Source organism: Cetorhinus maximus, chromosome 6, assembly GCF_964194155.1.
Source record: "Cetorhinus maximus chromosome 6, sCetMax3.hap1.1, whole genome shotgun sequence".
Lineage (NCBI taxonomy): Eukaryota > Metazoa > Chordata > Chondrichthyes > Lamniformes > Cetorhinidae > Cetorhinus > Cetorhinus maximus.
The window spans coordinates 46,693,479-46,720,941 of NC_135884.1; the positions used below are offsets into that span (position 1 = coordinate 46,693,479).

General features: G+C 39.3%; 1 protein-coding gene across 1 annotated transcript in view; it reads right to left on the minus strand.

Annotated features, from left to right (window-relative positions):
* Positions 1-752: 752 nt before the first annotated feature.
* tmf1 (TATA element modulatory factor 1) overlaps positions 753-27,463 on the minus strand; it is a 38,761-nt gene continuing 12,050 nt past the window's right edge. Inside the window, exons 6-17 of the mRNA XM_078543691.1 lie at positions 22,539-22,681; positions 21,990-22,156; positions 21,021-21,177; positions 16,821-16,913; positions 15,647-15,803; positions 14,715-14,907; positions 9,985-10,054; positions 9,813-9,905; positions 9,495-9,614; positions 4,837-4,989; positions 3,599-3,724; positions 753-1,846 (exon numbers count right to left, since the gene is read on the minus strand). Of these exons, the coding sequence (XP_078399817.1) occupies positions 1,703-1,846; positions 3,599-3,724; positions 4,837-4,989; positions 9,495-9,614; positions 9,813-9,905; positions 9,985-10,054; positions 14,715-14,907; positions 15,647-15,803; positions 16,821-16,913; positions 21,021-21,177; positions 21,990-22,156; positions 22,539-22,681 (1,616 nt within the window). The 3' untranslated portion in view covers positions 753-1,702. The remainder of the gene's footprint in view (positions 1,847-3,598; positions 3,725-4,836; positions 4,990-9,494; positions 9,615-9,812; positions 9,906-9,984; positions 10,055-14,714; positions 14,908-15,646; positions 15,804-16,820; positions 16,914-21,020; positions 21,178-21,989; positions 22,157-22,538; positions 22,682-27,463) is intronic.

A 27,463-nucleotide genomic window follows, 5' to 3' on the forward strand; every position in this document is an offset into this window, starting at 1 on the left:
TTGCAGCTATATCAATAACAGCTACATACAAGTGAAGAGGGCACTCAGTAGAGCACATACCTCCATCACACTGTGCTAACTCAATGTTGTTATAATTATGCAGCTTTTTCTTGAAGCTTTTCCCTGCCTAGTTAACGCTCCGTAACTACAAAGCTGAAAAAATAAATCTTTTTATTAAGAACTTTCATCTCACTGGGGAGGCTTCAGGCCAATCTGCAAACAATAATCTGCTCTGAAAACTCTGCTCACATTTTGACAGCAGTGACAAATTGCACCACAGCAGCTGAGATAATCCATAACATTCTAAAACAATCAACAACATTCTTTAAAAAAATGTCTATTCACCCCATCTCTCAATGTTAATGGATCCCATAAAAATTTGGAGGATCTGGATCCAGATCCATATCCCACATTTTCGTCAAAAACTAATCAGTTCTTCCTTGTGCCATACCTTAGCTGTGCACCAAGTTCGTCCATTAGTTTTTGAGATAGATTATTTACAAATAGATTAACAAATGAGTGAAAACATTACCTCCACCACTGTAACCAGGAACAGTTTCCCTGTTGGTTTGTAAATATGCTTAGTGACAATAAATGAATTTTGTTCCCATTTTTATAACTATATTAAAAAGAACAAATTTTTATCCTCTTTAGCTTCTAGCCTGGTTGAAGAAATGTAGCTGATATTTTTTCAGGTATTACACCAAATGAAAAACCAAAAGTTCATCTATACTATAGTGAAAGACAGCAAATCAGTTAAGAGACTTTATTATCCCAAATCCTATCAGTGTTACACAAAGTATATTATTTACATTTTAAACTTACAGTTGGAAAGTATAATAACACAGATTATGGATTCAAGCTATAGAAAATTATTTTTTAAATAAAGCATTTTTAATTTACTTTCAATGCACAGAATATAGCACCAAGGTTGATTTATTAATGTTACTATGTGCTTGTTCTACACAGATTACAATCTAATTTTCAAATTGTGTACTGAAATTAAGTGTAACTATTAGCAAAAGTAGACCAAACTGCAATTTTTTCTTTCAGCCACTTATCAACAGCAAGACAGCATCTTTTATTGTTATAAACTGCATTTTGTTTAAATCCCCATACTGAGTAATTCTGAAATCTTTGTATTTAGAGTTTAATAACAACTAGAGATTGAATAAAATGCAACATACTTTAGTCTGAATTTCTTTTCGATTCACTTCTGTAAAGCATTTACCAGAGTGGAATACAGAATAATGGGTAATTCATTTATTGAAACACTTCCCTTCTTTAGCAGACAATGTTTTGGGTAGCTTAAAAACTACTAGCCTGGTCAATTGAGTTTGCCAAGAAGATTGGTCTTTCTTGTATTCAGAAATACAATTCTGCCCAGAAAACTGCATTTTCAGAAGGATGTGTGTTCATCCTAAGGGTCAGTTGTAAATCAGGTTTACTCATAATATTGCACTTGAATCCTTCATATTATGTACTTCTATTACACCAGTAATTTTTCCAACACAGATAGATCATACTGTACAATTTTTCCTCTAAGGCAACAACAAATTAACAAAAAGCACTAAAGAATACAGTATATATTTACAATCATACATTCACACTTTATGCCAAATATTTGTCAGCAGTATTGCATTTCACATTAAGGGAAACTTGGAAATAAAAATAAGTGCCAAGTTTACTAGGATAAAGCAAATCAGGTTAGTCGCTGTTTCAATAGTTCATCTATCTGGGTTTTGTACATGTTTTTCACATCTTCCAAGTCCAGTCGCAGTTCCTCAGCTTCCTCTGCTTTTTCACCATACATCTGGAGGATGGTGTTGTACCGTTGATCAATATCCTGAAAAGCAAATTATATTAGCTTGGTCAGAAACTAGCATAATTACACTTATTCTGAATTTTATAGCTTTTGGCTCTTTTAAAAAATCATAAGTGTTTTAAAATTGTCACAAAAATTTGCCTAGGTAAAAATCTTCCAACATGTGACAGAATCCTAGTTTTAACCGAAGTTGAAAAAAAATACATTTTATAGGCTATATGACAATGCTATGTAACTATGGACAAAACATAACATCAGAGTTTTACAATTCTAGAATTTAAAATGAATACTTACAGCTAACTATAAAATATACAATTTCTACTATTTTCAGTATTTCTGTGAATGTCTAGTAGCTACCAAAGTAGTTAATGTTCAAAAATGTTACTACAATCACATTTCATTGAGAGAGTAAATGGGAGCTGATATGTACTTTAAATATAAAGATATAAATTAAATTAAATAATCATAACATACATTATATATAAATATATAAGTTACAAAATTACTTTCTATTACAGTAGATTGCATTTGTAGATTATTCATTTGTTCTTTCATTGTAGTAGACCAAAACTTTTCCTCTTTGGATTCAACAGGAATAGCTTAGCTGATACCAACAAATGGCTTCATGGAACATGATCAAAATGCTATACTGTTTCTGGGTGTGAATGTATTCAAGACAGGAATCTTATGTAGTAGTCAAGTACTGCAATTTTTGGATGCCCCCTGATAAGCATCCAGAATGGGAAAGGACAAGATCACAAGGTAAATACAAATTGGGAAGGCCAGTTGGCTCATTTCAGTTCACCATCCACAAAAACCTACACAGCAGCATTCAACTGTTTCCTAAATAGTCCCAGGAATTTTCCCTCGAGTGTTTTCTCCAAAAATCCATTCCATATATTGATCGCTCTCCATATGAAGAATATTTTTTTGATATTGGAGCCATTTTGTCTTCTACTAGTTTAAACATTTGTCCTTTTGTTCAACTTCTCACAATGTAGCATGAAGCAATTTTCTGAATTTATATTTTGCATATTACTTTACCAAGACCATGAAGTCCAGGATTCTGGCATCTTTCTACATTTTTAAAAATTCTTTAATGGGATGTAAGTGTCACTGGCTAGGCCAGCATTTATTGCCCATCCCTAATTGCCCTTGAGAAGGTTGTGGTGAGCCACCTTCTTGAGCTGCTGCAGTTCATGCGGTGTAGTTTCTACACATGGGTGTACCTATGTATAAGCTATAGAAAAGATATTCCCTCCCTTACTTAACACAACCAAAAACCCCACACCATGTTTTACATCGCACCACACTCTCCACAGAGATGCGGTCTTGAGTTAAAGCCTAAACCTCCTCCCGGCTCTAGCAGGATCCCTTCTCCCTTCTTCACCAAGATGAGTCCTCCAGTGTCTCTCCAAACAAAGTCCCCCTCACTCGACCCTCCGATCATAAATCAGATGGACTTTCAATTGCATGGTACCATAGTGAAGTCTGACCCTGTATTCACCGAGGTGAATATATGCACTTCTACCCAGTACTGCGGTCAAGAGTGGGAATCCACAGCAGTTTCCCTTTTCACAGTGGATACCAGTTTCACTCCACTACCACAGCCAAACCTACCACCACCATGAATGAAACCTGCTAACTCTAGAAACAAGCGATTGAACTCCAGCCTTTCTTAATCTATATGACTTGGCTAATCACTGAATACACTACAGGAAATGCTAGTTAACATTTAAAAGAAAATACTGCAAATAAATGAATAGGACATACCCTAAGCTGTACACGTAACTTGGGAATTTCATTCAGCTTTTCTTGTAGTTCATCACTTTGTGTAGTTAATTTGACAAGTTCTTCAGCCATGATAGTTCGAGTCTTTTCGAGGTTAGATATTTCAAGCTGCAAAGGAGGATTAAAGAAGTTTGATTTAGTTTATTTGCAATATTCTTCTTTGGGAGGATAAAAATCAAAAGCGATTCATTTAATTTTAAAATCTGGTTTACAATTAATCAGAAGAGATTAAAGCGCGTGTATCTTGCTCACCTGCCAACAGATCAGATTTTACAACAAATTGAAAATGCGTAATCCATTCAAGAATAATTTTGGAACAAAAGAACACAAGAAATAATTGGTATTAAAAAATCTGTAACCCAAAAAACCAAGATAAATTTGATGAAAATTAGTCAAAGCCAGTTTTCGTTATTAGCATTGCTAAAACTTAAAGAAAAGGACTTAATAAAAACAGTCGACAAGCTAAATAACAACTCACGACTTTGTACACAGTTTAGGGACACAATATTTGTATGGGGCTCAACATGAGACTTTCACTTAACTCCTAGATACTTGGTTCAATAACATATTCTCATTTTTGTGGCTTAGCTACATGTTTTCCACCTGGAAGATGTGGTAATAGAAATTCTTAAATAAAAACAGAAAATGTTGGAAATACTCAACAGGAATGGCAGCATCTGTGGAGAAAGAAACAGAATTAACATTTCAGGTCAATAACTTTTCATCAGAACATCAATTGAGTTCTGATGAAAGGTCATCGGCCTGAAACATTAACTGTTTTTCTCTCTCCACAGATGCTGCTAAACCTGCCGAAGGGGCATAGAATATGTGTCTTTTTAGAGTTGTTATTCATCAAAATGAAAATCTTCTCCCTCCCACTATGTCTTGCACAAAAAAATTATCAACCTTATTGAGAAGGCAGCGTGTGGCTTGGGGACAGGAGGAAGAGAATCTGTTGAAGAGATACACAACAAAAGGGAGGGTATAAAAGCATCCCTTTTTAAGCGATTGAGGGAAAGAAAGAAGCTTTTTGATTGGGGGTGGATGGGGTGAGAGCGCCTTACTGAAGAGGTAGAGAATGAAAAACATTTCAATACTACAGTAAAAGGCAGCATAATTGTTGCTACAAAGTGCAGCCAAAACGTTGCAAATTTGGAGGCAATAGTATACTAACCACTTTATAGATGTCTTGCTGCATTAATTACTTCACTGACACCCACCTGCAACTGTACAATTTCTCCTTCTCTTTGCTTCAGCTGAGACTGCAAATTTTCAAAGAAGCTTGATCCTGCTCCCATTCTAAGGACTTCATACAAGTTGTTACCACTAGCTGATGTAGTCATTGTTGCAAACGAATGTTCAAATAAATCATCCTGTAAAATATACCTTACAAGTCAATATTCAAATGTTTCATGTTCAATTCTTTGTAAAGTATCATTACTCAATTAGATTTTCAGCAGAGACTGTAATCTTTGATAGTTTAGCATTAAAACATTTTGATTTTTGCTTAGTTCTATTTCATTTTTGCTCAAAAAATAGATTTTTGAACAGTCTATCTTTTGGACATTTTTGCACAAAGTGAATGTTTAAACTATGCATATATAAAGGGTTCTCACATATTCAAGAAACATATTGCATCCTTTTTTTGCTATAGAGTTATGCCATCCTTAACATTTCTACCCTTCATTTTCTCCCTCTTTTATCAACTAAAGTAAAATTTCAGCTCAATTATTCTTTGCCCTTTCTTTAGCAATGTATTCCTTTCCTTTCTTCATTTTAACATTGCTTAAGTCTACTTTTTTCACTCTTCTTTCTTTAGGTTCTTTTTCTCCTCCACTTTGTTTCTTTCATGTTTCATTTGATTGAATCGCTTCTTCTATTTATCAGTCTACTTTTCTCTCTATTTTTGTCTGTTCTGCACTTGGTTTCACGATTTGTTTGATTTTTGGTGAAGCAATAAATCTTACAGCCAGAAAAACAGTTTATAACTTTTAACTAGAGACCGTGGTTACTAGTAAGAATCTACCAGTGCTGGTAAAAAGTGAATGGGAGAAACATCATCCCAACACAAGTACAGCACTGGAAAAAATATTGACAATGATGCTAGGTCTTAAGTTTCAGTTGAAACCTCTAGTAAGTCAGCAGATAGTTGCTACTCAGCTGTTAAAATTGGGTGGCAGGAAGCTGTCACTGGGTACCAAGAATACAGTCCCCAACACAAGTTAATTGCTCTGAAATAGGAATCTTGGTTGCAGGAGATGGGGGGTGGTAGGAGGATGATGCCTGGGGTGGTGGGGTGGTGGACAGAAAGAGCAGTAAAAGTAAAAAAAAAGTACAACTTATTCTTCTGACTGTGGTTGTTGTTCCTGGTAAGTTTTACCTGGTGGGGTAGCCAATGCTGCTTTCCACAATTAGGTTAAAATGGCAGATCAGGCCCTGATGATGTAACTGGAGCCTGATCTGCATATTTAAAAGAGGGCGCTTCAGTCTCTTCAGTCTTGGGGCAAATATCCTTGGCTGCCTGCAATTTAAAATGCTATCAGCCTGATCAGGTTACAACAGTGGGCAAGTCCCCTGCTCCATGTTAATTGCACATTCCTTTGGTTTCTGCTAGAACTTTTTTTTCAAAAATATATTTCATAAAATTTGTAAAAGTGCATTACAAAACTTTCAAACTGAATATTACAGAAAGTGCAATAAAATTCAACTTTTCTCCATACAGCATGTTCCACACTGAGGTACCTCAATATAATTGGAATGCTCTTGATATTTACAATATGCATTTCATGTCAGGCATACAGCCTCAGGGCAAAACATTTCAAATTGAATATTACAAAAAGTGAAATAGAATTCAGCTTTTCTCCATACTGCACGTTGCACTCTTGAAGTGCCTCAATACAATTTCAATATTCTTGATATTGGTTTCTGCTGGATGGGTAGTTAAATTCAAACCTATTGTCTATGAAATACATTGAGACAAAGGAGAGTCTTCATATATTAAGTGCACTCGTATTTCTATCACTTAGAATTAGAATATTTAAAAGTGCAAGTGAGTGGAATGTGGGTTTAATGAAGCAGCTTGCTACTGCACCAACAATACCTGTTCTTATCAATGTTGCAATAGTAATTTATATTGATTTCAAACAGACTAGATTTGGCCATAGTTTTCTCCACTGTGCTAGGATTCTAGCAGCAATTTTCAAACTGATTTTAAATAGTGTTGGATTCCGGGAACAGTTACCAACATTTCTGCTGTTAAATTTGTTTACTGGTGCACACCAGGTGACTCTTACCTCAGTTTTACCAGTGTCTACAAGTCTACCACGAGGCTATGGAAAATTGATTTAAAAGCATAAATGCAAAAAGTTTAGGTGCAAACCTTAGGAATCCAAATTAAAATATAAAAACAGCTCCAATCTTGCATTTAAATTAAGATCAGTTATATGCAGCCTTTTAATCACAAATTATTAGAAACTATATTAAAACTATTATTTCACTTATGCAAATTCATGCAGATTAGTATTAACATAGATGAAGCAAAAATAAGTCAACTGTCCCAATTTGATGTACAGCAGCATCACAGCATCCAAAGGCGTGAAACAAATAATGAGCTGAATTGCTGATGAAGAATTACAAGCATTGATGCCTACAGTCAATATTTTAATGTTGGATATTAATGAATCTCCCTGTAGTTTGTGTGTGTACATTTATGCTGCCTCACGACATATAGTGACAGATAATGTTTTTCTCATCTAATATTTTATGATTATTGTAGAGGCTTATGTTATAACACCTGCAAATGTAACAAGCATTGCAGTTAAATATGGATATTTCTGCAATAGATCGGAGATGAGGTGACACAGGAGTTTTCAATGTATTCTGAAATGGAATGCAATGGCATGATTCAATGATTTCAAGCATTAAAATACTGACTGCAGGCATGAATGCTCGTAGTTCTTTTTCATCAACAAATCAGCCCATTATCTTTTTCAGGTCTCTAGGTTTAGAGCTGTATTGTAACCCACTTATGTCATATGTTGAATGCTAGCCCACCTGCTTGTCAATTTCCATGGTGTGGCACTGAAGTTCTGGTTATAGACACTATGCCTGAGAATCTCTCAGATTAATTCTTGCACCCACCACACTTCCAACAGTGCTTGACAAACTGCCGAAATTGCTTGACAAACTGCTGAAGCAACAGAAAGGGACCTATAGCTCCAGGCTACCTGAATGGCTCCATAAAATGTTTAATGCTGATAATGCCCACCCTGTTGAAGACAACATAACATGCTGACCAGAAGCTTCCCTCTTTATCCCTGTTGAATGTTTCTTGACCTTGACAGAGGTAAAGTTCAGAGGAGAAAGAAGTCCCTCATCTGCCACAAAGATATTTTCCCTCTGCTGAAGAAAGTTATCACAACCAATTATTTAAGAATGGATCAGACAGCCATAAGAACATTGACGTACTGCCATCCTAATGCTGGTGAAAGGGTTGAAAGGGATGCCTGTTGTGTTCTAGGCTGCACTTCCTCCACCCGCTACAGGTTTTGATGCCCACCCCTCCCCACTTCTCAAATGAATGAGATTGCCTGTTCCCCCTAGATGAGAGTTTTCTGGCCTTCCAACCTTCCCTATGCATAAAGGATTTGCCAGGGTGTCCCACTCCCGACTGCTCAGATATTTCGACAGCCTCCTCCCGCACTCATCACACCTCCTGGAAGAGTTTGTTGGTGCTGAGGTATATAGGAATATAGAAACAACATTAGGCCATTCAGCATCGCAAGCCTATTCTACCATTCAATGAGATCATGATCTGTATGCTAACCCCATTTAACTATCTTGGCCCATAACCCATAATTGGAAAAAATTTTCAAGCTCAGATTTAAAATTATTAAGCTAGAATCTACCGCTTTTTGTAGGACTTCAACCATACCTCTATCACACTATATGTGAAGTGCTCACTAACTTCTCTCTTGAATGACCTGGCTCTGAGTTTAAGGTTATGTTCTCTTGTCCTAAACTCCCCCATCAATGGAAAAGATTTTTCTTGTGCTAACCTAATAATTCCTTTCAAAATCTAATAACCTCAATCAACTCACCCCTTAACTGCCTATGTTCCAGGGAATACAAGCCTAGTTTATGTAATATGCACTGTACTCCTTCCAAGGCCAATGTAATCCTTTGTAAAGTGTGGTACCCAGAACTGTACACAGTACACCAGATGTGCTCTAACCAGAGCTTTGTATAGCTGCGGCAAACATCCTCCTCCTTATATTCCAACCATTTAGTTATAAAGGCTAACGTTGCATTAGCCTTTTTGATTACTTATTGGACCTGACCGCTACACTACATTCAACTGAGTACAGGGACCCCTAAAGCTCTTTAGATCTCCACTGATCCTAGCTTTCCACCATTTAAAAAAAAAATATCAGGATCTATCCAATTATAGTTTAAAATAGAAGGCTTCACAATTATCTACAATGAAATCCACCTGCCCCAGTTTTGTCCATTCACTTAATCTATCAATATTTCTTTGTAATTTTGTGCTCCCATTCACAATACTTACTATGCCACTTTGAGTCATCAGCAAACTTGGATATATGGCTCTCTTCTGTTACCTAAGTCATTAATATAGATAGTGAATAGTTAAGGCCCCAGTACAGATCCTTGTGGGACACCACTAGTCACTTACTTCCATTTCGAGTATATACCCATTATACTTAATGCCTACTTTTCTAACGCCTAATCTCTTAACCAGGTTAAATATAGGCCTACAAATCTAGGTAGCTCCTCTTCATTACTCCCCTGTCTCCATCCCACTTGTTTACCACTACCCTTCTTCCCTCAAAAACATTGCTGTAGCATTAGGTATACACACCTGTGAGTTAATTGAGGCCTGCAAGGATGCCATCTCAGCACCGCTGACAGAACTAGATCGAGAGAGTGTTGGAGTACTTGACACTGGCTCCAGCACCTGATTAGTAAATAACTTCCGTTCCTTTGGAAGAAACACAGAACTAGTGAGACTGCAACAAAATACACATGAAACTTGAAAAACAATTAAATTCAGATGTGGTCCAAGCACTTCTAACTTATGTCAATAATTGCTATTCCAAGTAAATACACAGCATCCAATCATCAATTAGATATACCAAATGTTCATTCTGATCATGTTTTAAAAGGTTCAGTTAAATACCTTCTCTTTTAATGCATCTTGTGCAAGAATTGCTTTTTTTCTTTCCTGTTCAACTTTCAACTTCTCCACTTCCAACTGATTAGTCAAGCTAATCTAAAATGAGAAAAAATATCATGAAAAAGATTGAGACACTCTGATTCAGCTGAATAACCAAATCAATTCTTTTTTTTACCTTTTCTTTCTTTGCTTCTTCAAGGGCCCTAATGTATTCAGTCTTCAGATTGTCAAACTCCACATGATGCCTGAAATTAACAAACATACTTTCTAGAAATGCAAATTATTTTACGTAAGTAGTGAAAGAAAGAATGATTTTTCTTTTAAGTCTAGACTATACATATGTACAAGATTTTTAATTTTCTAACTTGGAACCATATCTATCTGTATCTTAATGTCTCATTAAAGATCTTACACTTCAGTTTGGCACATGTGCGTCAACACTTTACCATTATTAATTCCTACAACCACATTTATAACAGGGCTCGCCTGTGTAAATTCATCACGCTGCAATTATACAACCTGAACATCAGGTAACTTTTCCCCACAAATCACTCAAAATGTTTTCTGAAATAACTTTGGTCCATTTCCAAAATAAGGATTAAAATATATATTTTTTTAAATTGCTTACCCCCACAACAACACAATTGAATTTATCTACTAGATTCACTTTTGTGTCTCTTAATGCCTTCATTGAGTTTTTATTTCAAGGTCTTAGCATCTTCAAAATACACAGACTTAGTGTTATTAGTTTTGCCCAGAATCCTGATGACTTCAGCTGAACTTTTCTTTTTAAAAAAATACTGCTGCAAGTGTTTCAGATAGAGAGATAATGATAGTTGACTGATTATACACTTTTTATAGCTTTTACTTGTATTCTATAAACTTCAGAAAGTGTGTTTGTCTGAGAAAGAGAGAAATTAATATGGTAAGAAAGCATATCTTCAAGTTAATTCATATTTTAATTTAAATTTTGAAATCAACCAATAACCTCATGTTTTGTTGACTTACTGCTAGCATGGATGAGAAACCAAGAAATGAGCTTACATAGAGATTTTCCTCATTTTAATTTGACCTTTTTTTAAAAAAGTTGAATTTTTGAAAGAAACAGAACAGAAGGGAGTATAAAGAGCAAGAGGAGGAAGGAGTCAGGTTTTTGGCATGGGTAATTTAGTCTTTTTCCACTCACATTTGGGGATAGTAGCAATGGATGCAGGGGTAAGGGTGAGGACAGCAACAAGGGGCTAATGAGAGGACTGGGAGGGATGGGAAAGGAGTCACTGAGGCCCATATTTTATCCACAAACCCCTACCCAAATGCAGCCTGCATCTGTTTCTGGCTCTTTTCCCAAAACTATGCAACTCACCACTTTCCATCTGAATGGAAAACAAAATAAACAGAAGCAGACAGAGAAAGAGAAGCAGTCAGAGAAAGAGTAACAGAAAGACAACAAAGACAATAAGAAAGTGACCAAATTATCCATCACAAGAGATGGATTAGTAATATATTATACATTTTATGTCTGCATTCACTTCCAATTATTCATAGTAACATTTTCCATCAACGTTCATAAAGGATATTAAAAGGATGTCCTAATAAAAAAAATCTGCCATGCTGTACTACCTTCCTCATGCTATAAGTGCCTTTGTTTTACATTTCCCAGCTCCTCAGCCTGTACTGCACTGAAGGGCTTCAAATGAGCACCTCATCCAAAAGATGGCAGCTCCACTGAGGCAGCATTCTCGTAGTATGCCTAGATTGGGGCATTAAAGCTTTTGTCTTCATGGTTGCGTAGATGAACTACCAGGAAGCCTTTGGGATTATATGCAGAAGCTTAAATCTATGTTTCTATTAGTTTACATTCATCTTATGTTGCAGGTCTTGATGTTCTGATGTCAGATTTATCTATCACTGAGATAGCACTGAAGGCAGCCATTCCAAATTTCTAAGTTCACATAATTCAAATAAGAGAAGTTAGTGAATAAGCAATATAAGTGCAAAGAGGTCTAAATTAGCTGGATTTTACAGATTAATTTTCTGACAATTGGGCTTTACCTGGTGGCAAAGCCACAGGTTGGACTTCCCTGTGTTACATGCTTAAGTCTTAGTGTAAAAACTTTATATTCACCATCACAATAATATAATTTTACATGCATTTTTTCTGTAAAATGGGCATTACGCCAAATTAAAGAGTCTGATGTACATCATACATCCATCAAAAACATTTAATATTACAGCTAAATGTCTAGTATGTATGATTTCTAAAGATTATTGGAAACATCTCTGAAGATCAGCTCCCATGTTCCATATGCAACATGTAAGTTGATCCTGGAAAAAATAATGAATTATTGAAGATTTTCTGCTCTACTGAGCAGACTTGAAGTAGTACGAATTACCAAGAAGACCCAACAGATGGCACTACTGAGGCTGTTTATGCAAGACTGAATTAAAGGGGTCAGTAATTATGCAAATTTCTTCAATATTGTGTAAGTCCACTTTAGGATTTCTTTCATGTAACCAATACATACCATATCTATGCAACATTATTCTAAAAAGATAATTTGTTTCTAAACAACATTTTTGTTTCATTTACATAATTTAACAATGTAATTATAAAATAACAATGTTCAGGAGTCTTGTTAACTTTAGTCCTTCTAACCCAAGGCGATTAAGTGCCTCAATTGAGATCAGGGGGTTCAGCATAGATCCAAACTGAGATCTAAATATGTAAAATTTAGCTACTATTATGATAAACACACAGCTTTTGGGGACCAACAAAATAATTTTCATCAAAATCAGTCTCTAAAAGCCACTCCAATGCATTGTAACTTGTAAAACAAATAACATCAACATCTCTAAAGAAGTGTGTTCTGGCAATCCCCGAACTAAAATATTTATTAGTAATCCTTACTAGTACCCATGTACACTCTAGGTATTAAAAAATGAACAAATGTTAAAGGCAGAATCTAATTCCAATTTAATGTTTGCCACGGGCTCATAATATTCCTATCCGTATCTCTGATTTTTTTTCCAAAAGTATACTTTATTCATAAAATTTGTAAAAGTACATTACATAATAGCTCAAATTTGACATTACATAAAGTGCAATACAATTCAATTTCTTTCATCACCGAATGTAGCACTAAGTGCAGTGAGGCACATAAATTACAGATTATAAATCAATTTATATTTCATGCTAAACAGCCTGGAGGGATATTCATGGATTCCAGGCCCTCGATGTACTATGGCGGCAGGGCCTTAGACAGTGGCCTGTACCCATTGAGCCCTTGTGGCAGCTGTCCCAAACTTTAGTACGTCTATAGGCACATAGTCTGACGTCAAATCATGTAGTTTATATTGCTACTGGAGTGCCACGAATGCCACAAGAACTCAGGACATATTCAACAGTGATTCAGCTTCATATTATCATAGATAGCATATTTTAATGTCCAATAGCTATCAAGATAGGCAACACATTGTGTGTCATGCTAAATATATTCTAGCTTTAGAACCTTGGCTTAGTAGTTTTCATCATTCATAAGGAGTGCAACTCAAGAAGTAAATATGATGGTTACTATAAACGTTCACAGTAAGATATGTCAAAGGGCATAAATCAGTGGTGGGCAACCTGCGGCCTGCTGGCGGCCCATCAGGGTTCTGAGTGCAGCCTGTAAGACATTTTGTTGATCGTTGCCCACGTGCAGGGTTGCCAAAGTTCACTGGTTTCCGTCCACATAGCTTTTTCCTACTGTTGTTATTAAAGTGATACGCACGCAAAGCAAGGGCACGTGAAGTGAGGTGTGTGCTGATTGCACACAACATTGACTGAGAGCGCCATGCGCTCTCTCTGCGTCCAATCAAAGTGCTGCTTCGGTTAAATTGTCATGCCCCGCAAATTCTAGATATGCTAGCGCAGCTAGCAAAATTATCCTATCCAGGAAGACCGTCTTGGTTATGACAGTGGTGGACGTGGGAGATTATACTTTTTAACGTTATTTTTGCTGGTACCTTTGCAGGTCATGGTTAGCGCACATGCCTGATTTCAATCTTGTGGTCCACTAAGATGAGATCTATGCCCATCACTGGCATAGATGGTGGAGAGGTTTGAGGTTGCATACCAGAGACATACCTGTAGGTGGTTCTGTGTATGTTTCACAAATGAACACCAACAAAACAATCCCACTCCAAAGCTTGACCTGACTTGACACCTCTCTCCCTTCCCACAAGCTGCCACTGCCACCCACCCACAGCCCAACCCAATAACTCCTCAGCCCCGCAAAGGGCCCAGCTGTCAGCCAGTGCTGTAAAAAAGGGGCCTTGGCTTACTTTCCTATGAATCTACGACTCTATAGCCCCAGAGACATGCTGCACTGCCCAAATCTCACCCAGCCTGAGTCAGAAGGTAAGGCAAGATAGGATCACCTGGATTTCAAGGTAAGAACTTTCGAGTAGAGTGGCAATCTGACTCAACTGCCACTCCATCAGAAGTTACAGCTCTTTTAAGACCATAGTGGTAACCCAATGAAAAAAGATTTGAAAAACTGTGACTTTCTTCACCTGTGCAACAGAGAAGGAGATCTTCAAAAATGAAGAATGGTTTTGTGTGAGCAATCATTAAAAACTGCTTGTTAATTGGGGATATTGGAAAAGAGCATTATATCACAAAGGAATGTTCAAAAATCTTGTTTGAAAGGGTTATTAGGATGTGGAAGGCCTTACCAAAATTGCCCCTAAGGTCAATATATAAGGTCATATATATAAGGATATATATTATTTATATATATATATATATATATATGGAAATTATTTGATATCTAAAACAATTCCAGGTTAGTTTGGCAAATGGTCTCTTCCTATGCTGCAAATTCTACAATTGTAAATTAGCCAATAAATTTTCAATTTACTGACCTGTTGCTTTCATCTTCAGTCTTCTCAAGCCTGACTCTCTCGGACTGTAATTGAATTTGCAGCCTACTCTTCTCCTGACGCAACAAGCTGTTTTGTGAATCCAGTGAAGAGACTTGGGTTCTCAGAGTGAGAAGCTCTTCAGAGACTGACCGTTCCTTTTCCACAGCAGCAGCAAGCTGGGCTTGACCATCAGCTAACAGAGAAAAATTAAGATTTTTTTTGTGTGGAAAACACTAATGGATAACCATGGATGAACAGCCCTTGGGTTTCAATTGGCTTCTCTTTAGGTGACTAACACATGGGGGGTAATTGGTGGCATATTGGTAATGTCACCGGACTAGTAATCCAGAGGCCCAGGCTAATGCTCCGCAGACATGGGTTCACATCCCACCATGGCAGCTAGTGGAATTTTGAATTTAATTAATACATCTAGAATTGAAAGGTAGTCTCAGTAATTGTGACCATGAAACTACCAATTGTTGTAAAAACCCATCTGGTTTATTAATGTCCTTAAGGAAACTAGATTTCAACCACTGAATCTGTTTTGTGATGACCATCAAGATCTTTAATGGCAAATGCTTATTAAACAGTTAGAGAAGCAAGCAGCACTGCACACTGATAACTTCAACTTCATCTCAGCGCAAAAATTTTGATTTTGGGGAAGAGATAACAAAGTTGGAAAGCTGCAGCTAAAAGTCTGGGTCTAAATTTATCAGTGCATAATGACTCTAATTAAGAATGAATATTAAACATGCCACTTCAAGCCAATGAGCAACCCCACAGGAGATATTTTGGTATTTTACAAAATTTTACTAACAAATATATGTTCACATTTTTGGAAAATGTTCAAGTATTTTGCTGTTAAATAAGCCTGAGATACAAATATGAGGCAATTGCTGCAGCCAGAACTTTTATAAATATTTAATCCTTACTTAGTCGATTAGATAGGTTCTTTTCCAGTTTTTCCCAGGATGTTGACTGTGCCACAAGTGTCGCCTGCAGGTTTTCAATCTGTCGCAGCAGTGGTCTGCTTGCAGATGTAACACTTTGGCTCAGCTCCTGGTTGCGATTATCTGCTTCCTGAAGTCTCTGTTAAAAATTCATAATAGTTAAAATTTTAGATTGAATGATATTTTAATCCTCTTCAGATACTTATACAGTAATGGACAGCTGCTCCACTGCTCGCTCCCTATTTTTAAAGTTACTTTGTTTCCTAATTTAAAAACAAACAGCCATAGAGCAGCACTGCTAGAGATCATGAGAAGTGGCACTTTCACATTTGCCCCACCCACCCCGCTCGAGAGCATATGAGCCACAAAGAAAATGGTTTATAAATACTTGACATTAAAACGTTTAAAGTTCCACCTTGACACCAAAGGCATTTTATCATATTTCAACATAAAAATCCATAAGACAGTTCAATTTTCCAGATATAGAGGTGTCAAGTACGAAGCTGTGTTTAACACTAACAGTGGTGCAGGTGAAGCTTCTTTCTTCACCTATTCATTTAACTTGGATTAGAGTGCAGTCTTGATCAGAAACAGCTCAGACATGATTTACTGAAGAACATAAATAACTCAAATTGAGCAAAGTGCCTAATTCTTTCCATTCTTTGTCAATAATCATCCCCCTCCTCCTTTCGAGAAGATACTGCCTTATAAGATATAGTTCGACAGGCATCATTCATCGTCAGTACCACATCCAAGTGACTATTATTCATGTGTAAACACTGACCATGTGCATCAGCAGGCTATTTGACTATTGGTATCACAGCAAATATTGTACTGATCTCACCCAATGCTCATATACATGCACTTTCAGGGGGTTCATGATAGCAATTAGGGATTTAACACTGATCAATTTCCCCCTTTGCTAATCTGGGGATGTTGAGGCCAAACAGTGCCCCTGCCATCACCTGAGCCAACTGCATAAATCAGAGACTGAATTGGAAACCTTTGTAGTCTGTACAACTCAGCTGCGCACTAAAAAAACTTGCCGAGAGCCACTAAATATGCCTACTTTGTTAGGAAAATACTTTCCAAACTCACATTTATTCTTGGTTTCCCATCTTCCAAATACCCCAGTTCCAAAATTGAAAACGTATACCTGCTGTAATTCACCAATTTCCTGACGTAAGTAGTCCTCTTTCCTGGCTTGTTGCTGTTCAGCCCGTTGAAGACCTAGTCTAAGGTCTGCCACCTATACCAGAACCAAACAGAAATACATCTTTCATCACATGTAAAATGTACACATCACTTCTTTGTGCTTTTCTAACACTTAATTCAATTTTAGTAATTTATTAATTTGGCTATGAACCAAAATTTATAGAAATCTCATTTATAAATAGTCTTTGTTCATGGTAATTAACAAATTTAAATATTTTGGAATGTACTGAATCATATATTGATTGATTTTTTAGAACAGCTTTCAGGAAGAGCAACATGTAAGCATATAGTGCCCCTTTCAGGATATTTGCTCAATCTGCCTTCGCTTGTTCCCATGCCAGATGACAACTGGGAAGGAAACTCTCAAGCTCCATCAGTCATTCTAAATCTGCTACTCGCGGGTGCACCAGAGAACACCACTGACAATTTTCTCCTAGTGTGGTTACAGCTTAGTTGTTGCTAAAAACAGAAGCTCCCCAGTTTGGAAGACAAAAACAATCTACATCTGTAGTTAATAGACCATTGATTATACTTACAATCTAAATACAGAAATAAAAGGTAAAACTCTTGAAAGTAAATGTGCGCGCTTATGTCAGTTCCCAAAACTGATTCCTCATCACTGCCCACCCCAATTTCTGTCATCTCTGATCATGAACAATATGATCAGATGCATAGTAAAGCTGTGCAAGTTTTGATTGCTGCTTTGCGCAACATTACTTAATGTAATGCAAAAGGGACAGTAGGAAAGATATCAGTGTCCTTGTAGTGTCTAGCAAGTGTAAATATGAATAGGCATCAGGACCAATGGTCAAGTAAAAACAGAAAATGCTGGAAATGCTCACCAGGTCTGGCAACTTCTGTGGAGAGAGTAACGGAGCTGACGTTTCAAATCAATGACCTTTCATTAGAAGTGGGAAAAGTAAAGATGTTATAGGTTGAAGCAAGTGAAAGAGGGGAGGGTGGGTAAAAGAACAAAAGGGAAGGTCTGTGGTAGGGTGAAAGACAGGAGAGGTTAAATGACAAAAGAGTTTACGGGGCAAAGCCAAAGGAAATTGTCATGGGACAAGAAATAAAAGATGTGTCTACAGGAGGTGGGAATGGCAGAATCACGAACAGCTGCGGTTCAAAAGCAAAACAAAAGGAAAAAGAGAAACAAGAGTGGGAAAAACAAACAAGCAAAGAAAAAGGAAAAAAATAAGGACCGAGGCTACAATCTAAAATTGTTGAACTCTGTTGAGTCTGGAGCATGTAAAATGCCCAGTCGAAAGATGAAGTGCTGTTCATCGAGCTTATGTTGAGCTTCATTGGAGCATTGCAAGAGGTCAGGAACAGAAAGATCTGAGAGGCGCAAGGTGGAAAATTAAAATGACAGATGACTGGAAACTCAAGGTCATACTTACAGACCAGATGGAGGTACTCCACAAAGCGATAACCCAATCTGCATTTGGTGTCTCGAACATAAAGGAGACCACATTGTGAGCAGCGAATACAGTACACTAAATTGACAGTTGTACCAGTAAATTGCTGTTTTGGTTGGAAAGTGTGTTTGGAGCCTTACATAGTGAGAAGGTTCAACAATTTTAGATCGTAACCTCTGCCCCCATTTGTTTCTTTTATCTTTGCTGTTCTTTTCCCTTCTCTTGTTTCTCCCTTTTACTTAATTTGGCTTTTGGATGGCAACTGTTCATGATTCTTCACAGCTCCTTGACTTTTGCTTCTTGTCTCATTTGCACTCCATCAAGCCCTGCATCACCAGCTCTTTTGTCATTTAACCTCTGCTGCCTTCCACCCTATCAGTGACATTCCACTTTGTTCTTTTACCCACCATCCCCCTTTTACTTGTTTAAAATGTTACATCTCTAACTTTTCCCAGTTTTGATGAAAGATTATAGACTGAAACATTAACTCTGTTTTTCTCTCCACAGCTGCTGCCAAACATGCTGAGTATTTCCAGCATTGTCAGTTTTTATTTCAGATTTCCAGCATCTGCTGTATTTTGCCCATGGTCAAGTAGCCTGCCAATAATCATCTCACTACTTAGGTTCACATGGCCACTTCACAGTATCATACAAATTTTAATTAGGTGGGTTGAAGTCATTTTTGGATAAGTATTCTCTACAGCAGGTTTGTCCAACCTGCAAGCTGCATTGCAGCGCTCAAAGCCTTTCTACTTGGCCCCCGGAGCCACTGTTCAAGATGCTGATGAAGATAAATGCGGAAAGATAGATAAATGAAGTTGAAGATTCTGCAAGTGGTTGCTCCTCCAAACACAGGCCATTCCTATCTTGTGGCTGCTGTTGACAGGTTCACTACTGAGGAGGGGGGTAGAGAAGAGAGGGGCGGCCGGCGGGAGGCTAGTGGGGCAGCCGGGGCCAGGGGGAGGAGAGAGGGACAGCCGGGGCCACCGGGGGAGAAGAGGCTGCAGGGGCTTGACGATGAGACGATGCAGAGCCCAGGGTCATGTGTAGGAGACAAGGCTGGCTGCTGTGTGTGTGCGTGAGAGCAGGTGAGAGAAAGAGAGTGAGTGGGTGAGAGAAAGAGAGTGAGTGGGTGGGAGAAAGAAAATGAATGGGTGAGAGAAAGAGAGTGAGTGGGTGAGAGAAAGAGTGAGTGGGTGAGAGGAAGAGAGTGTGAGCGAGCGAGAGAGTGATTGAGTGAGCAGGAGTGAGTGAGTGAGAGAGAGAGAGAGAGAGAGTGTGTTGAGTGAGTGTGTGTGTATATATATATATGAGTGTGTTTGTCTGGCTCACTTCCAGTCTCAGGTTACTCACTCACCCTTATCCCCACACAACAGATGTTCACACCCACTCACACAGTGGGTGAGTGAGTGAGCACCCCGAGACTGAGTGAGAGTTGTAAACACATACACTCAGCTTCTCACTCTCTAAAGGTTATCTTCATCAATTACTCTTTTAATATTATCCATTTATTGTTTTGACACTGCTTTATTTTTGCTCAGCAAGTTGTTTCTTTTCCTCATACTTAACTTTTTTTTGAAATTCATGTACCTTTCCGAAATTTGCTCATCAGCTCGAGTGAGAAAAAAAAATGGAAATGTGGCCCCCTCCACGCATAAAGCTTGTACAGAACTGCTATCGAGCATAGGGCAGGTTTTCAAAATATGCAGCATTATATATTGTTCAATTTTTGTAGCTTATAGAATAGGTAAATCTATGGCTACTGTATAGAACCATAGAATGGTTATAACATAAAGAGGCCATTGGCCTTCGTGTACATACCGGCTCTCTGCAAGAGCGACTTATCTAGTGTCACTCTGCTGCCTTTTTCCTGCAAATGTTTTTCTCTTCAGATAATTATCCACCCTTTGAAAGCCATGATCGAATCTGCCTTCACTACATTCTCAAGGAGTGCATTCCAGATCTTAACTACTTGCTGTATAAAAATGTTTTTCCTTATGTCGCCTTCAGTTTTCTTTTGCCATTCACCTTAAATCGGTGTGCTCTGGTTCTTGACCCTTTTGCCAATGGGCACAGTTTCTCCCCATCTACTCTGTCCAGATCCTTCATTGATTTTGAACACCTCTATCATATCTCCTCTCTAAACAGAATGGCCCCATCTTCTCCAATCTATCCTCATATCTCAAGTCCCTCACTCCCTGGAACTATTCTTGTAAATCTTTTTTGCACCTTCTCCAATGCCTTCACACCCTTCCTAAAGTGTAGTGCCCAGAATTGGAACAATACTGCAGTTTAGGCTGAATCAGTGTTTAATAAAGTTTATCATAACTTCCTTGCTTTTGTACTCTATACCTCTATTTATAAAACCCAGGATCCTGTATGCCTTTTTTACTGCTTTCTCAACTTGCCCTGCCAGCTTCAACAATTTGTGCACATATACCCCCAGGTCCCTCTGTTCTTGCACTCCCTTTAGAATTGTATCCTTCATTTTTTATTGCCTCTCATTCTTCCTCTCAAACGTATCGCTTCACACTTCTCTGCATTTACTTTGTTCTGCCACACATCTGCCCATTCCACTAGCCTATGTCCTCTTGAAGTTTATCTCTATCCTCTTCACAGGTCACAATACTTCCAAATAAAATTAATTTATAATTCAAAAAACCTATGTGTAATATGTTCATGATTGTTTTTAACAAAAAAGAAACCAAAATAATTATACTGACTTGAGCCACAAGAGCCTCCTGTTGCTGCCTGGCCTCTTCCTGGGCTCGTTCCAATGCCACTGACAATGCTTCCTTTGTTTTAATCTCATGACTCAAAGCTGCCTCTTGGGCTTCACTTTCCTTAGCTGCATTAGCCTTATGCAGTTCAGCAAGCTCTCTGAAGATAAGAAAGTTAAGTTAGACAATGTGATTAAACAAATTACAAGGTATCTATGAAGAAATATACTGGGGACCAAAAGCAGATTCTGACACACAAAACCATTTTATGAACAAAAGCAAGCAGCTACAGAAGTATTGATGTTTTGTTCTTCTCAAAATCATACTGCAGTAATTCTGCAATCCCAATAGGGAGCTGCACTTGTGCAGGCAGAGATTGGAGACAGGCCCGTTGTATTTTCTAACTGATTTTCTAACCAGAGCTCCCTATGAAACAGCTTCCCACTCAGAATGTTGAATTGCAGAATAACCTAATAAGCATGCCCATGGTAGCCCAGTACAAATCTCTTTGCTATGTTACATGAGCCAATATCCTCAATCACATTAATTTCAAGTTTTCAATCTCAACTAGGAAGCAATCCTTTGAAGGGAGGAGGAGGAAACATGAAGATGGAAGGATCTTAGACATTTCCAAGCAACAAGTTCCAAAGAGAATGGAGAGAGCCCTAGGAGGAGGTTGCTTTTTTGTGTCTAAGTGGGAAATGCTGAAGTTTGGAGGACCTAAAAGCAAGACGACAAGGGGGAAACTGCTTCCAAATTTGACAGAATAAGTAACTATTCACCATGATACATACATTTTTTTAATTCTTTATTCTTCCATGAGATGTAGGCATCACTGGCAAGGCCAGCATTTGTTTTATTTACAATTATTTTCTGAACATTCAGTAAAGAAATATAACATGCAAAAGTTAACTTTCTCTTCATGATCTGCAGGCCCTGTCCACCAAATCCACATGTACCCTATTCTCTTACTTGTAAGAGCTGTCAAGTGCAGATTGAAGGCTGCGATTGTTTTCCTGTAGCTCCTCTAAGATTATTTGCAGTTTGCTAATCTCTTTTTCCTGTCTCTCCACCACACCATTCAGCTTCTTGATATTCTCCCGATGCTGTTTCTCCACTTCCTCTTTACCATCAAGCACCTGCAGCAAAACCACAAGTGTCAAGTGATTTATTATGTTTTAGTCTCGCTATCCGCAAGCATAAAAGTCATTAAGTGCAACCTCGCCCAAAATGCCATTTTTTGAAGTATATCAGATAACTACCTATTACTTCTGAGATATCCTACAATGTTTGCCTTTTGTCTATTGCATTAAGAGTGCACAAAAACTGAATATAAAGTTAGAAATAAACTTTGCATAGGATAAGAGAACATTGACAAAGATACAGCATATAAACTTTAGTATCAACCAACTTCCCTATAAAACCACTTGTATTTCAGAAGTGCTTCTAATGTTCATTAACATAGAACATTTTAATATAGTGAGCCAATTTCTGTCAATAGCATGAATGTCATTCACTGACCTGCTGTAGATGCTTAATTTCCTCCTCTTGCTCTTTGGTTTTCTTGCTCTGTTTAGTGGCCAGGGTCTCATTTTCTTTCTCTTTAACCCTTAGTTTCTTTATAATGTTTGAATTGTTTAGGAGCTGTTTAGAAAGTTTCTCTCCTGAAATCATTAACATTGCATTAAAATAAATTTTACATTGCTTTGTCTCATAATTTCTACTTTTCCAGAACAAAATCTTTGATTAGTTGCAATTTGTTTTTGCTCAAAAATTGAGGTCCAAATATTCATTATTCCACTAAGTAGTCTGGTACTGAAAAATGTATTTAGTTCATCCTGTTCTTCAGCATCTTCTTCACAAACTCTTATTGGAGATGTAATTTCCAGGTTCACCGTTCTGAGATAGTATTTTTTGGACCCCATGTTTCCATCAACAGATAGAGATTTCAAATGAGTAACCCTAGAAAGTCAGTGAAAATGCATAGCAAGTATTTGTACCATTTATTGTGATAAGGCAAAATCCTTGCACATTGACCATTAGAACTTACTTCTGTGCACATTTAGGAAACAACCCAAGAAACATTTCAACATCCCACTTAACCTTAAATCAAATAATAACATTTGTGGTTGCTCCCAAAATGGGCTCATCTAATTATCTCTAAAATCATGGACCAAATCAACAGCAAACAAATGGCACCAACTGTTCATTACACTTGCACCTGCTCGCAGACATTCTTTGGGATTTTGCACAAGAGCGCCAAGATGCCTTTTGACAGAGGACCAGAGGCCTAAGTGAACAGAGCAAACAATCGTGTGTCTCTTTAACCAATCAGATTGAAGAATGATTAACGAGCAGCACAGTCTGAACCAGAAAATGTAAGTTAGAATTATTTCATTCAAAGTTATATCGGGTACAGAAAGTGAACTAAAGTGAGAAAAAGACTGGATTGAGAGACAGAAAGTAAAAAAAAACTTAAATGGCCAGAATCGTCTGCTCCCGTTGGCAGTGGGCGTTAGGAGGGGGAACCATTCGGTGGGAGGGGCAGAAAACGGTTTCATCTGATGGTGTCCACCATGGCGGATCGCAAGTCCCGCTGGAGGCCAGCGTGAACCAATTTGCACCCTGTTAATGGAATGCAAAGCAAGGCCCCAGCGGAATCGCCCCCACCACCCCCACATGACCGATTTGCAGTTATTCCGGTAGGAAAATATGCCGGCCCATAACATGTCTGGACAAGCGTAACGTGCAGAAATTAGGACTTACCCTCAAGACCTTGCTCAGATCAGGAGGAAGGAGTAGGAGGGGGGGTTGGAATGTCTAGGTGACTGTGCAAGGGAGGGGCCTGTGAAGTTAATGAAAACCCCTGGGGAGCAAACTCAGGGTGGGCCTGGCGGAGGGAAAGGTGAGTGTGAGAGGGAGAAGAGGGAACCAGTAGGGTAGGAGGGCAAGGGTGTGTCGCTATCAGTGGAAGGTGTGCCGAGGGTGGTTGGTGGGGACTTCGAGGCAAACATGGACCCTGGGGTGGGAAGGAAGAGGTCAGGGAGGTCAATGTGGACAGGAGTGGGTTTCTCAGGAAGGTCGGGATCTTTCACATTCACCTGGATATCCTGGAGTGACAAGGGTTCGGGCTGTAGGGTGGTGGTGGGGAGGTGGACTCTTGATAGGTGAAAGGACATAGGTGACTGGGGGAGGGGAAAGGCTGGGGGAGATGATCAAAAATTAATGCCAACCATGCTGCACAAATCGAAAGTGAGTGGAGCCTCATGTTGGATGGGCACAGGTGCTGCCTGGGAGTCCGATCAGTGGGTGGACGGAGGTGCTGGTCAGCTCAGATGGACAACTGAAAGAGAAACCCAGCAGGCAGCGTTGAAAATACTCGGGACAGTGGGATTGGTGAGACAGATGGATGAAAGCTCCGTGTGCAGGGGAGAATGCTTCCATGAAGCTCTGAAAGGGCCTGCCCCACACACACTTAACCATCCAGAATCACTCGTAGTCTAGCTGCGTACATCTGAACTGTTAGTAGTGGGGGATGCAGGGGGAGGACTCGCAAAGCCTGTAAATGAAGCTGAAAGACAACATTACACATGATTTAGTGAAAGTGAATGTGTTTTCAGATTATAAAGTGACAAAATATGTTCACCCGTGCAACCACTTCTGATCAGAATTTCTTAACTTTTCTAGGCCTACCACTTCTAGGTGCTGCCCTGATATCAGCAACAGGGTGGAGACAGCCTGCACAATGGTTGGCCCTCTTGCCTCTGGTGACTTTGACGTGCGCCCTCTTGACAGCCGAGGCCTTGAGGGCCCCGGCTTGCTTTGGCTGTCCTCCTATCGGTCAGCTGCTCCCTCTGCAGTGAAAAGGACAAGGTTGAGGGGGTCACAGGCAAAGGGGACTCAGAGGGGGAAGACAGCCTCTGAGATTCCGTGGTGGATGACCCAGGGGTGTCCAGTTGCTTCTCCTTCTCCCTTCACGTACCCGAGGGCGCCGGCCTGTCTCTGAGTGGAAGGAGCACCTGGAGGACGTTGAGGTGCCCCGTTGCCCCTCGTGTTGCCATTGCAGGAACTCACCCATAGCTACCGCAATGGAGTGCAGGTCTGTGTGCATCTCCGCATTCTTCTAGAGGGTCTCCATGGCATCCACTATCCTTCCCATGAAGACCTCCATGTGTGCACATGTGGGAACAACTTCATCAGAGAGCTGGCGGATGCACTCCTCCGACTCGCGTGCCACTTTGTTGAGGGTTTCCAACAGTTCTGCTTGCAGTTCCTCCACCTTCTGGTGACTTGCCACGATGAGCTGGAAGGCCGAATCCAGAAGCTCGTCGTATGACTCCAACTTCACAAGTCCCTCTTCCCCAGCGGCCCTCCGAGTACCGGGGAGCTTGGCTGAACCTGCCTCCTCCTGCGGCAGGCATGTGTCTGTGCGGTGACCACCAGATTGTGAACCCATGTCTGCTCTAGAGTGAGAGCACTCACAATTGTGCTGAGAGAGGGCTGATCTTGTGCAGGATCCTCACGTGGGTGCTCGCCGCCGACTTCACCGTCACCGCAGGCACGGTCCACATCCTCACCAGTCAGTGCAATGGCACGCTCCTCAAAGTGAGCGAGGGGCCTGGTGTCAACCACTCCACTGCCGGTCTGAGGCCTCTCCTGTTGTGAGCCAGCCTCTCCTGCATGAAAACAGATGGACAGAGAGTGAGCAGGACGCATGGCACTGAGTGGAATGTTTGTGTGGTGAATGGGAGCCATGTACGGGATGAGGACGTGAGCTCCAGAGGATATAAGCCTGATGGAGGTGTGAGGGTGTGTGAGAGTTAGTGGTGTTGTCCCTTGAGGTGTGAGATCCCTGTGGATGTGCGATGGATTTGGGAGTGTGTATTGAGAGTGATGAGGTGGTTTACTTACACTGGCGGAACAGATGAGAGCATTCATTCTCTTCTTGCACTGGAAAGTTGACCTCCTCTGTGCTCCATTGGTGCTAACCACTGCTGCCACCACCTTCCAGGCCGGATTGATGACTCTGGTGGACCTCCTGCAGCCAGAGCAAGGGTAGAGGACATTGGAGTGGCCTTCCACTACATGCAGCAAGTGCACCAGAGAGGTGTCACCATATATGGGAGCTGCCATCACCTTTATTTTCAGGGCCATCTGTCGCCTGGAGCAGTCCTGGTCCGTTTACATGAAGTTGGTTACATTCTGGTGCGCTTTAAATATGGAGCCTGGAGCAAGGAAGCACTGAGGTCACAGCACGGTGCGCAAATCCGAGCCCGCCCGCCAGTGATCTGGCCTGTTTCCCATGAATGCATTATTAATGAGTGTCATGAAAATACAGTAATTTTCATAATATTATTGTAATTTATTGTAAAGATAGGTTAATAGTGGGGTTTGGATTAGTTTCTCTGTGTAGATGTGTGTGTGTGGGTTTTAATTGAATTACAGACAGCTGATCTGGGTGCTTTGATGGATCAGAAGGGAAACTAGATTTGAAATGCTAAATACATAAACATGGCTGAAGTTTTAGAATGTGAGGTGTGAAGAACATTTGTATTTTCAGATAAACCAGAGTAGTGAATTTCAAAGAGATGGTAAGGTGTTACACCCAGCCATAACAGGCTAAGCCAAACAGTGTGTTTATTTTTCCCAAAATATGAGTGCTAGGAAAGATTTATACCATGGAAAATGTAAAGCTGCAAAAACATATTGGGACCATGGAATATACATTAAAAAGGGCGAAACATGTATAAAGAAGATGAAGTTATGTGTAAGGAAAGAATGCATTCTAAGATCTAACAAGTGTGAAAAGCCTCCAGCCTCTATGTACCAAGCTGCTGTCTCCAGGAACCAAAGCTGAGAAAATTAATTTTAAATATCACTGTCCAGGGTATTGTGTGCTTTGCCTGGGTCTTTTGAAATCTATCTTGTTTTACTGTTGCCTTAACGGAGGTGTAACTGGGAGCTAGATTAATTAGGGGATTTAGGAGTTAACATAGTAGTAATTTGTGGATCTATATAGGTGCTTAAAATCATTTCTTTTATTAATAAATGTTTAATTTAGTTTTGTAAAAAAAACCTCTAAGACTCAGTGGACTTATTACTACTGAATTCAAGGCACCCATCTCGAAATAAAAATACAAATTTCAAAGCAGTTGTGGCAGCTGTTTCAAGTTTCTCTCTGGGATTTCAGCAGCTCAGCATTTACCATCCTCTGTGCCATAACATGAGGCGTGACAAGCCGGGAAGGGGATGATGCGACTCAAAAATCCACCATCGCAACCGGCGGGTAAAGATTCTTTTTTCACGCCCACTACCACACTTAGTGCAAATCTGGGATGATTCCGCACAATGTTTTTTAAAATCTCTAACAATAATTGAAACATTTGACTTCACATGAATGAGACTTCACATTTGTAAAGGCTTTTAGTGCCAGACTGTCTGATGTA